This window comes from Mizuhopecten yessoensis, unplaced genomic scaffold, assembly GCF_002113885.1.
Source record: "Mizuhopecten yessoensis strain PY_sf001 unplaced genomic scaffold, ASM211388v2 scaffold2329, whole genome shotgun sequence".
In the NCBI taxonomy this organism is placed as follows: Eukaryota; Metazoa; Mollusca; class Bivalvia; order Pectinida; family Pectinidae; genus Mizuhopecten; species Mizuhopecten yessoensis.
In genome coordinates, this window is record NW_018404492.1 from 89921 (window position 1) to 103293 (window position 13373).

General features: G+C 36.1%; 1 protein-coding gene across 1 annotated transcript; it reads right to left on the reverse strand.

The window, feature by feature from the left end:
- Window positions 1-3520: 3520 nt before the first annotated feature.
- LOC110445565 (3-oxoacyl-[acyl-carrier-protein] reductase FabG-like) lies at window positions 3521-10626 on the reverse strand. The gene is made up of 9 exons (XM_021490229.1): window positions 10401-10626; window positions 7961-8100; window positions 7468-7560; window positions 6713-6851; window positions 6456-6496; window positions 5237-5306; window positions 4868-4904; window positions 4566-4620; window positions 3521-3898 (listed from the first exon to the last, which is right to left on the reverse strand). Exons 1-9 carry the CDS (start codon window positions 10435-10437, stop codon window positions 3713-3715), a joined length of 798 nt encoding a protein of 265 aa, XP_021345904.1. The 5' UTR covers window positions 10438-10626; the 3' UTR covers window positions 3521-3712.
- Window positions 10627-13373: the final 2747 nt, after the last annotated feature.

Below are 13373 nucleotides of genomic sequence, written 5' to 3' on the forward strand. Positions count from 1 at the left end.
TATATTTATCAATAAAAAATGGTTTTAAACAATAAAAGTATAAGGATGTCAAACTTTGGGAGCAATCTGATCATTAATGGAGACCCAGAAAAACACAGAACACTTACATCACATTTTAAAACATGCAACGTTTCTCTGCCTTTTTCAGGATTTGTATGTTGAATGTTTTCTGCATACTTCCAACATTTAAAAGTACACTTTATAAGTCGCCATTAGTTCTGCGCTATCACCAGGAGGCAAATACACTAACATACCCTGTCTCCGGCACATATATACACATGTACACATACACACCATACATGGAGGCACGTCCTTAAATGACCTTAAGGACGTTAAACAAAATAAAACCAAACCAAACCACAATGAGCATAGGAGGTTTAGATAACGGAATTAAATAAAAACGAGAGTGATCTGTATTCTTCGTAATGGAACATGTAAATGAGATGTTTCCTTGGTTATCAGACAAACTAATGTTCATTTGCATGCAGTAATTAAAAGAAATAACAGACGAGGACCAAGTTATTAGATACAAGATGTACTTCTCTGTCGATACAACTTTATACTTGGAACCTTTAAGAAACCACTCGTACTATTTCATTATGTTTACATTAAGATCGGCATTTATTACGTATCAAGCCGAATTACAGTTGCGTGGATATGTAAACATACCATGCTGAAGAAGTGATTATTCTAAGGTCGTCTGAAGTCAGCTGTTGCTTCGTTTGCTGTTAGTTTAAAGGAATTAAAGTCATTGTTTCAAAAAATGGTCGAGCAATTAATGGTACTAAGAAAAACATGCAGTTCGGGCCGTGTTTTAGCCATATCTAGTGGCGAAAGCATGGTAAAGACGCTTGACTCCCACGACTTAATGAGATCATTCATATGTTTTACAGTAGTATTAAATACCGTTTGCATACTGCCAGCTACCAATTAGTTAGTATTGTAACGTTCAAAATGACATATTGTTGCAGTAATGAGCTCGGAATAACCGTTAAACAATATACGAGTGTTTTTTATGCAAAAGTATGGTGGAATGTTAATTTCGACGGAATTGCTGTATATCATATTACTGATGTTAATGTCACCTATCCGATTATTGGCAAATTCGACTTTAAGAAATTCTTGAGCTTTCGTAGCGCAGTGAATATCTTCTCGAATAGGCTTCAAAAGTCATAGCATCAATACTTATATGTAGTATTTCAGCTTACTTCAACGCCATATGAAACAGTAGTCTGTATCAATAATGTCTCCACTGAGAAATGAACAAACTCTTTCGCTGGTAAAATGCATCATGGACTTGACAAATTTCGTACAGAATCTGTACGGTAATCATAACCAAATTGTGCAGCAGTTTCTATTTAAGGTTCATCCCGTTGTCTACCGTAAGGTGTTCTAAGTATATTTTTTATTTATTTTTCTAGCATGCAGTCATTCCGAGGCGGAATAGAATTATCGGGGGGGGNACCGTTCGTTCGATGTCGCATTGTCATTTTGTTTCACTCACATACACCACAAATAAATCCAATGAGAATATACTTAATATTTGTCATATTTCTTTATGGAGACTTAAGAGAACAGAGATTTCTAACATACATTCTCATATTAGCAAATCCTTAGGTTAGCAGAGTACAGTAGAAATGGCTTGACCCTAAAAATAAAGGGCATGTCTCGGATAAACATGGATAGCGGATTCATCCTGCACAACACACCTACATATATATATATATTTATAAACTACATTTTGAATAGTATTTTTTTTAGAAGATGCTTTTTTTCCAAAGGTGATTTCCCCAGATTCGGGGACCATGTTTACCACATCAAAATACGCCAAAAAGTGCGAAAAAACATGATTTTTAACCCAAAACTTGACCCACGCAAGTAATATTTTTTTCTTAAAACCTGTCTTAAATTCAATATCACCTACTCGGTCGCAGAAACTCACGTTTTAGCATATGTCGTCAAACTGGATTTTTCACAATATTTACACATGTGCTGCGACCAAGTAGGTGATATTTAATGTGATATTACAGGGGTTATTCATTGTACAAAAATATCGCCCATGGCCACTGTACGCTACTGTATACTGCTACCTTAGCATTTATGTTTAGGTGGCTATGGAATAATACCAAATCATTCAGAATCATATAAACGTGAGTGTTTTAACTTTACCTGTATTTAAGGGTAAGCAGGGTAAGTAATATTGTTTTCTGTGATAATTTACCATAAGAGTGAATAGAATTTTAAGATATATATGTATATGCACTTAAAGGGTGTTTTGGTACTGCAATAGACTATATGAACACTAGTATATACAGACAAGCGGCCAATACAAGCTAGATACAGATACATGGACTGTGTTACCCTTAACATAAATGAACTGTTCCGGTCGATATTCGTATCCAAATAAATATTAATGCAGATATATCGGAAGTTGATGGAGTAACTTTCTAATATGATGTTAACTAAAGTTAAAAGAGGATATCTAACTGTCTTCAGTAATACCTAATAACATATTTTGTGTGATATCTTTCACGAGTGCGCAGGACGATTGAAAGATATCAAAATAATAGCCACACGAGTTAAAATCAAATGGTATTACTGAAGGCAATGCTATATATTCTATTAATTTCATTTTTGTTTTACGAAAACCTACCCCGGATTGCGAAGCGACACATCGAGCTGACAATACTAACTTTGGATCCTTTTACCACAAGTATATCTAGGCAATCCCTCGCGACCAAATATAGACCTTTCTGCTTATATTTTGATAAAATGTCAATAACACATCTTGAAAATTCTTTAATTACCTATTTCTATAAATCAAGTACCTCGTTCATTTATGTAATGATGTTTTCCAAATTACTAACGAAATGTCCTTATTTCATAAAAGTCCCGTGATATCAATTCAGATCACAAAATAGTGTGGAGTGGGGAAAATGCAGAGTTGTTGTGTCACCACTTATCCTGATATCAACAACACCTGTGTAATATATATTTAATCACTATCACTGTCAGAGATGACCCTAGTTATCTTATACTTTTAGCCAATCGCTTAGCCTAAATTTGCACTTGTAGGTAGACGCTGACACCGTGTTTCCGCCGAAAAAGCTGAATTGCTGACTGCCATAGTAGCTGGCTTCCTTAAAATGAATGTTAACTGTGGAATTAAACGTTTTGTTTCCCCAGCGAAAATCCCCCCATTGTAAGTAAAAGGTTTGATTATTCTGGGCAGATGTTTGTATAGTTAAGCTAACCAGGTTTTGATCATATGGTCCACTTCTAATTGTCCTCATGGTAGTTTGTAATCAGTGATCTGATAGGTCAAATCAGCTAAAGTGATATCTTTCACTAAATTAAATGATATAAAATATTTCACTGGTACAAATGTAATAAATAAGGCTACATTGTATCTCAGCTCTTTTGCCTGTTCATAGCATTGAAGTGTCTATACTTAAAATGTATGTACAAATAAAGTATTAAAAGATAAGTAACCAAGGTATTTTAGATGATATTTATTTTATTTCATCTTCTACAACTATATGTCCATGATATTTTTTCTAATGTTTAGTTGACTAGCATCACATATATATGTACGGGCGAAAAATCGCAATGCAGCCAACCAACCACTCTGACTATGAATTTATGTCTCCCTTAACCAATTAATGGTATATATTTGGTTACAGCAGTAAATGTGATGGACTAGAGGCACGAGCTACTGTGGTTTTAAATGGGGGTTGTATCTGGCACCGACACAATGGCGTCCTCCATCCACGTAGAAGAAGTTACCGGTACTGTAGGAGGATAGATCACAGGCAAGGAAGGCAACAGCATTGGCAACCTCTTCTGGTAAACCTAATCTTCCTAGTGGGTGTTCGGAAACAACACTCTTCATCACATTCTACAACAAAATATGTACAACATTTACAATAAAAACTGCGTTTGTTTTTCAATGAAATGTATCATCACGATGTTTTGTTGGAAAATAAGCTTACCAATAGTTGCATGGTTATAATTATATTGCATGGAAGAGTGTAAGAAACAAGCAAAACAAGTTTCCGTTAAATACCAGAAAACTACTTACATCTGAAAATAGGAACATGATTGAAGTCAAACACAACCATACTATGATATACACAATGACCGCTAATGCTCGGTACTTTTAAAATAATATTTTATTTTCTTCTTATCATGAATGAAATTCAGTTAAGGGTTTATCCTATTATTAGAGATCGTATTCTGTTTATCGATGCCTTAAATCATATTATTAGAGATCGTATTCTGTTTATCCATGCCTTAAAATCGTATTAGTTAAGACTGAATTTCGTTGCCTGGACAATTGACAAATCTGTTGCAACCTTGCAGACATCATATTGACTTTTGTACCTATGTTTACTGTCATCAAACATGTTTAGTGCTTTATGTTACCTGTAAATTGCTTCAAATGTCAACAAAAAAAACGTGACGGATAGAAGATGTTTGACAAACCTGCTGGCGCAACCTCAGCAGAATGTCAAAAATGTCGAACATCAGTGGTAATACATTGTTTGATATTACATTACACTCACCGCAACGTCTTGTCCAAAGTCGACATCATACAGGCCAGTATGCATTGTTCCAGGGCTGTAAGAAAGCATTGTAAATATATATATACAAAAATATATATCTAGCAACATAAACGGTTCAACAATGAATGGGTTATAGCTTCGTTTTAGAATAGGTTTGTCTTATAATCATAAATTCGGGGAGTTTATTATATAGTCGGTCACATGTACATGTAATACAGCTACATCTGTATGTTATTTATTAGTTTGGTAATGATGTTTTCCAGACAATTCGGAAGATAAATAAGTAGTAATGCAATACACACCGCACTGAATTCACGCGCACTCCAAATTCGGCCAATTCTGAGAAAATAAAAGTTTCAAAGCTAAAAATATATATCATTAAGAACAAATTTTACCTTTTGTTTATTAAATTGTGTATATTTTACATTCCTTTCCTTTAGAATTTAAAATTTATTCCATACTTTTACTTCTTATTAAATAGATAAAGGATAAAAAGAATCTTAAATTCATAAAGTCCCAGTTTCTCTTCATCTTGAGTATACATTTGCATTAACGGAGATAATTTAAAATGAACTTAAACCTATAACGCATCTTAATACAAAGATATTTGAATGGAATTTGATAACGATATATTTTTGTTCTCTTGCAATTTAATCCAACGTGATACATACCCAGTGCAAGCACTTTAGTGACGCAGTCAATGCCCGCTTTAGATATACAGTAAACACCCGCAGCTGCTACCTGTATAGACAAACTTAAGTTAGTCAGACGCTTACGATATATAATAAGTATATGTAGCCATGCTACCACGTGTCTAGAATACAATATTCTTTAATAATTTTTCGAACCGTAAATATGTTATGTTTAAAAATGAAGTATAAAATGTTGTACGCTTTTAAAGTAGATTTTATCATCAATTTGGTACAATTCCATTCAATTTGATAAATACAGTGTAGATGTTATTTAGCATATCAAGTGAGGACATCATTTATGTGAAAAACTACTATGGTTTAAGGGTTTTATTGGGTGTATCCATGTGTGTAATGTACGCGAGTAGAGGAGAGTGTGTTGATATATTTGCCTCCTTGCGATAGCGCGGTTTGATGCCGATTATAGAGTACTACCTCACTGCAATGCCACTCCGAAGGCACCCGGAACATTATTCAAACTCTTAATATTATATTCAGAACGGGTAAACTAGTTATTGCGATTAACCGTTTTGATGAACGCTTAGCAGGTAATACCAACAACCATTTTAAGGACTTGGTATTTCCTGACGTAAGGACAGAACACATTGTCTTCCCCACAGGGGCGAACATTCAAAGCTAAGGCCAACCTGAGGTATAAGCACGCACGGAAACAGAAACGGTAGAAGATGATGGAAAGTTTTCAAATGTTGCAATGGGTGCAGCAGGTTTAGTTTGATTGCTGTTTGTCCCCAATAAGAGGGCACAAATGCAAATCCAAAATTCTATTTGGGGATGTCACATGAGTTGCCTCTCACAACATGCAGGGGGTAACAGCAGTTATACTTTCCCAACCTCGGAACTGCAGGGGTGACAACACTTCATAACATGACACGATAATAATTCCTACCAAGTGATGATTTTCATAGGTGTCGTAAAATGGAAATATATGTCAACTATATGGAAATTCAAATTGATATTAAGAAGATACATTAAACAAATGAGTATGCACCACGAGCATCCACTTCTATAAGATGTTATAGGTGCAATTGTGCGCTCCAGAATGACCACATTCTGTCCACTTGTGTGTTATCTTTCCCGATTTCTTATCAAACACAATTATGTAAATTAAGATAGAAATTGTGTTAATACTTCAGATTAAAGGTAGTTGCAGACAAAACAACAGATATCAAATGTTACTCACCGCCTCTTCAGCAACGATACTTGAAAGATTCACAATTGTTCCTGAAATCAAAGTCAGTTGTACTTTCACATATCTGATGGAAAAGGTAAGCAGTTCTAATGTCAATTGGAAATTTGTTATTTTATGATACAGACCAGTAATACACAGATAAACAGAAAAAAGCACTCAAATTTTGTTTTGTTGATAGTTTTGGTGAGACATATGTAATATCTGGGACGCTGTTTCTGTATTTAAATGGGAAGATTAAAACATGCTACCTTTTGTCTTTTTGAGATGAGGGACAGCCAGTTGTGTAAGGAAAATTTGTGCCTTCAGATTGACATCCATCAGAAAATCATATGTATCGGAGTTTGCATCCAACATGCTCTGCTTACGGTATATGCCAGCATTATTTACCTGCGTAATCAAACTATAGTTATGTAGTGAACCAAGTTAAAAAATTCTGTAAAACAAATTCCATACACCAAGATTAGTGTAATCAGGTTCGGGTATATCACTAGACCCTACCGTTAAATGGTAGATATGGCCTGGTACACTTTCGGTTACCTTTTAATATCGACACAAATGTGTAAGTCAATATCATTCGGTTGCAAGTACTTTTAAACTTATTTCTACCCAGATAAAATGGTGTATTACTTGTGACGGTAAAGATTATTTCATATTTATAATCAATAATATGATATAATAGTGTTGGTTATTAAAGCATGTAGCATATTTTTAGACAATATAGCTCATGGAATTAGATCATCAGATCAGTTTTGGAAAAATATATTAGGCGAACATTTTAATTACACTGAAACAATATTGCAAAGGTTTGTTTAAATAGTGTTGAATTGAATGATTGCTTGCAGCAGAATTCAATTAGTAATAATGTGATTCGATTATTGTTATTTTACGGAAGTATATGTATTGAACTGAACATGTGAAAATGAGCCTGATTAAGACATTTATGTTTAATATCGTCAATTGTTATTTCGAGTTATGATCATAAAAATAGTATCAATACTCTTACCAAAATGTTTATCCTCCCAAATGTTCGTATGCACTCATCTACTACTTGTTTTCTGTCAGCATCCTTCGTGATATCACATTTAACGACTAAAACCTGAAACAAAGGAATGTAATGCTTACTTAGTTAGCATATATACAAGTATATACAAACATTCAATCCAAAATACTTAGGTATGGGCAATACATTGATAAATTTCCATTTTTTCATAGGACCCCTTTGTTGTAAATCGTACATTACATATTCCACATTACAGCCAACATGGAAGAACAGCATGTTATAAACGATTAAGTTAACATGAAGCTTATAACACCACGTGACACAAAACAAACAAAATTGTGGAAGGGCTAGTATGCTACATGGGTAAGTGACGTATTTGTAATAGATAAAGTTGTCATACATGTAACTGAATCGTGAAAAACGATGAATATACAAATAAAGACTTAGGTAATAAGTATTATTGCTTTTCTAATTACTGTTTAACATGCACTGTTACCTGACTCTTTTTGAGACCAGCGTTGACACATTCAGCAGCAACGGCCTCAGCTCCCGGTAAATTCATATCAGCCAGAACTACCAACGCTCCATATTTGGCGAAGAGCAGAGATGTGCACCGACCAAATCCAGATCCAGCACCTGATTAGCATAATATCCAAAGATTTGCAGTGCATAAACTAACAGTATTATACATGTTTCTATTTCAGCGAAGAGTGGAGGTTCGCCCGACCACATCCAGATATATGTTTATCATATATAAACTAACAGTAATGACATTTTCATATGTTGTCTGTCATTGTGCTAACATGCAGAGGTGTTATGTACATTAAGTTATTACACGCAAACAATTGAAGTCTACATTCTTCATAAAATACCTATTAACATATTTACATTAAATAATTATATAAATTGTTTATTTGGTAAATGTGTTTAGTCCACTGAGCACACAACGTGTGGTTAGCTAGCGGTGATTAGGTAGGGTAGAAATGTTGTGGTTAGCTAGCGGTGATTAGATAGGGTAGAAACGTTGTGGTTAGCTAGCGGTGTTTAGGTAGGGTAGAAACGTTGTGGCTAGCTAGCGGTGATTAGGTAGGGTAGAAACGTTGTGGTTAGCTAGCGGGGATCAGGTAGGGTAGAAACGTTGTGGTTAGCTAGCGGTTATTAGGTAGGGTAGAAATGTTGTGGTTAGCTAGCGGGGATTAGATAGGGTAGAAACGTTGTGGTTAGGTAGCGGCGATTAGGTAGGGTATAAACGTTGTGGTTAGCTAGCGGTGATTAGGTGGGGTAGAAACGTTGTGGTTAGCTAGCGGTGAATAGGTAGAGTAGAAACGTTGTGGTTAGCTAGCGGTGATTGGGTAGGGGGGAAACGTTGTGGTTAGCTAGCGGTGATTAGGGAGGGTAGAAACGTTGTGGTTAGCTAGCGGTGATTAGGTAGGGTAGAAATGTTGTGGTTAGCTAGCGGTGATTGGGTAGGGTGGAAACGTTGTGGTTAGCTAGCGGTGATTAGGTAGGGTAGAAACGTTGGGGTTAGCTAGCGGCGATTAGATAGGGTAGAAACGTTGTGGTTAGGTAGCGGCGAGTAGGTAGGGGATAAACGTTGTGGTTAGCTAGCGGTGAATAGGTAGAGTAGAAACGTTGTGGTTAGCTAGCGGGGATTAGGTCGGGTAGAAACGTTGTGGTTAGCTAGCGGGGATTAGGTAGGGTAGAAACGTTGTGGTTAGCTAGCGGTGATTAGGTAGGGTAGAAATGTTGTGGTTAGCTAGCGGTGATTAGGTAGGGAAGAAACATTGTGGTTAGCTAGCGGTGATTAGGTCGGGTAGAAACGTTGTGGTTAGCTAGCGGTGAATAGGTAGAGTAGAAACGTTGTGGTTAGCTAGCGGTGATTAGGTCGGGTAGAAACGTTGTGGTTAGCTAGCGGTGATTAGGTAGGGTAGAAATGTTGTGGTTAGCTAGCAGTGATTAGGTAGGGAAGAAACGTTGTGGTTAGCTAGCGGTGATTAGGTAGGATATAAATGTTGTGGTTAGCTAGCGGTGATTAGGTAAGGCAGAAACGTTGTGGTTAGCTAGCGGTGATTAGATAGGGTAGAAACGTTGAAGTTAACGTGTCTGCATTATTATGCATGATAAGGCTTCAGTTTAACTGATAATACTACGTCGGCTATGTAACCACACCTTCATTGATAAAAAAAAACCTGTTTTATTGGACGAAAAACCATGCGCGTCAATATATTTCTTTGGAAAAAGACCATGCACGGGCAAATCTCTTCCGAGCCTCAGACTTTGTGGAATTGGGTTGCACGTATGATTTTTGTAGATATATTATGGTACTCTGGTATGCTTTTGGTTGATTCAAATAAACATCATCGTCTGCCAATATAATAGCGATTGAAATTGAAGCTTGTGAGTAGCTAATATCAAAAATTGGAGAAAGGCATTTAAAAGACTTGAGCCAATTTAATGAATTTTACAAGCCAAACAAAACATTTGTTCAGCTTGCTCAAGATAAACAGTTGAGCTCAGCAAGCGGCCTTTTCGTTTGAACATTCTCTCAACTTCGTTATATTACACATTAATACACGCACCTATCTTAAATTTATATATAAACTTATAGGATGACGTCATATGGTACGACCTCTTATGACTGGAACGTCTTATCGATATGGTTTTGGATCATTTTGAATGTCCGCCGCATATTTATGTTTTCTTTGACAATACCTTCAATGACATTATTCATTATTTTAAAACAGACTTTGCTCGACATATCTCTGACAAGCATTTGTGTCGCTACGAAAACCGCCTCGAAACTCTTTGATACCACTTTGTAAAATAGACTTGTAAAATGAAAAAATATGTAAATATTACAAAAAATCTAACCAACGCTATTAACATTATCATTAATACCTCTAATGCAGCCTTTCACTCATATAATCATAGTTTACCTGTAACAATCGCTACTTTATCCTTCAGTGACTCCATAGTGATCCCTGTTTGAATCTATAACTGAAATGGCAACTGGACTTGTTCTTCTCCCGGTTCTTCGCAATATGTGGCGATGTTCTTCTGTGGTTAAGATAGCTACGGTACAATTCGTTTTCTACCATAGAGAGTCAAGAATTCTTGCCAACTTATAGACACGTGGAAACAACCTTGCGATTAGGGTGACCTTGTAACACATTTGGTGACTCCGTGTACATGACTAAGATAAGTACTGTATACGCATAGGCTCATAAATATGAGAACAAATAGATATATGATCAAGGAAAGTACTGCTTTAATCAAAAGCTAATAGGAAAGATTGAATACAGCTTTCCCAACAAGTGGTAACTGGTTGTCACAGTTATCTAACTAGAGTAAAATTATCATGAAACGTTTTAAAGACAGTTAGTTAACCAACACATAGTGGGTGTGTTGTTACAGAATGTGTGTTAAGGTTTGGTTTGGTTTATAGGGTTTTTCATCCTTTCAAATGTTAAAATCATTTAAAGGCGTGCCTTGTGTAATGTATGCATGCATGAGTGTCTGTGTGTTGGACGCATGGAAGGTGATTGCCTCCTTTTGATAGCGCGGATCTGATGCCGACTTTAAATGGCTACCTCACTGGAATACCGTGCAAAATGCATCCATCATGGATGGTCGGGTGGTGCAGTGGATAGCGCACTTGCCTTTCACCAAAGCGGCCGGGGTTCGATTCCCCGATCGGACGTGAAAAGGTTGGGGTCACCTGCCCGACCACGTGGGTTTTCTCCGGGTTCTCCAGTTTCCTTTCACACTAAGACCCTCACGCGCTAACATCCGGGCCAACACGAGTGATTTATATAAGTTGAAATAACTTGTTTCATGATAGTTGTTAAATAAATAAAGTTTATATTATATAAGGCAGCCATCACAGTAATCCGCCTAGTCACATTATACTGGTAAAGAATGAACCAGTTGTTTTCATTGTCCGTAATGCTGTACGGTAACTAGGAAAAAGCACGATCCATGTTCAAGAACACCCGGCATGGGGACAGAACTTATTGCCTTCCTCACCTGAGCGTACAACTTTAAAACCAAAAGTGAGGTCTTGCCAAGCAAAACGATAAGACACAAACCTTTGTTAAAGTACATGTGTATAAATGATGATGATTGGGAAACGCGTGCTTCTGTCTACAAGTGAGAGTTTGTGTGTTATGTCTGTTTGATGTTGATGTAACAACAACAAAATGAAAGAAAAGAAAAAATAAGAAAAACAAAGTGCACATGGGAAATAATCCACACACTTGTCTCGTCTTATCTAGAAACACGTAACATCTGTTTATCTTTCTAAGGGCATTTTATGCAAACTCGTGAGAATGATTTAAAGAGTGTCTGCTGACTATCTTTAGATGTTTTGTTCTATTCAGACACAATAAATAATACGGTCAAACTTTAAAAAACAAACTGCTCGAAGATAAACGTTTCTTCCAAGGGCTGTGTAAACTAATAAATCTAACTATATAATTTCATCACGTAGCGCGGCATTTCTTGTTGTCCATAACATGTAACAGTACAGCTGACATATCTAAAGTGCCGTAATCCTGGGTTTAAAGAATGACATTTATGGTGTATGAACTAGTTACTTCTAGTCAAATCCAATACAATATTTCATGTACCCTAAATAACCATCATCGAAATATGAAATTAAAAAAACGTACAGTTTTCCACAGAACAGTTATTTCCGACACATGCACAATCACTTTGTTAAGTCTAACCGGAGACAGCTTTCCATTGCAAAAATCAAACAATAGTTATGCATATCATATTTTTTTCCTTTCAAAAATCAAATATAATACACGTATTCCAGAGGTAAAAATACCAAGTTAAATATTTCTAAGAACATTTTCTGATACTACTCTTTTTTTCAAATATGTCAGAATTACGCCTAGCCCGTAAGTCTGGTTGGTAATATTTTTTTTATAATGGTCAAATATTGAAAAAATTACAAATAATACAACCAAACCCCTACCCAACCAGTCATCCGTGGTTAGTTTCAGAGGTTGGAAAGCATTGACAAAAAATTGTATAACATGGCAACAGGTTGGGTTCATTTGTTCTCTCTCGATAGCGAAGGCGACTGGACAAATGAAGGTAACAATGCCCTAAAGTAGCGTCTAATTGTCCCTTATTATCGTTTTTTAGCCGGGTACGGACAGTAATGAGCGGCTCACCGTCCCTGCAACACGGGGTCGACGGGGCGATACCAATCCTAGCATTGTCTCTTCATCACGCGAAATCATGAAGGTTGGGGATGGTACAAATCTGTCACTTTAAATCAGCCTTCATATTCTCTCACCCTGTCTGCATAATGTTTCATTTTCATACTGGGTCAAAGGAGGTTATAAAACTAGCATAGACGAGACAGATAAGATACTCAAACTAAATCGGACAAGTCAGGATGAGTAAGATAAATAGACGGACTGTCAGAGGTCCACACCGAATCCAGTTATATTGAAATATATTTTTGTCTTCGCTCATCAATTAAATTCTTTATAATATTACATTTTGAGCAGTTATTAATAAGAAGTACAATGTGGGCTGTTTTCAGATGTGTATGGATTGTATAATCATCAAGCATAACAAATGTGTGCATTTATGTTTGAAACAATTAATTGAAATAATATACAAAAAATCATGATTTGTAAACTGATTTATTACATAAATATTATACAATTCAAATGCATTGATCCATAAAGAGTGTACGCTACTGGTGTATAGATCCGTGCAAATAAGCTGTCCCCGTGTCGTTCAATGTGAAGTCTGGAATGTACACTTTCACTGTTACAAAAATAAACTGTTAACGTCCTTTATCAGAATGAATGTACACTTACACTGTTACAAAAATAAACTGTTAACGTCCTTTATCAGAATGAATGTACACTTACACTGTTACAAAC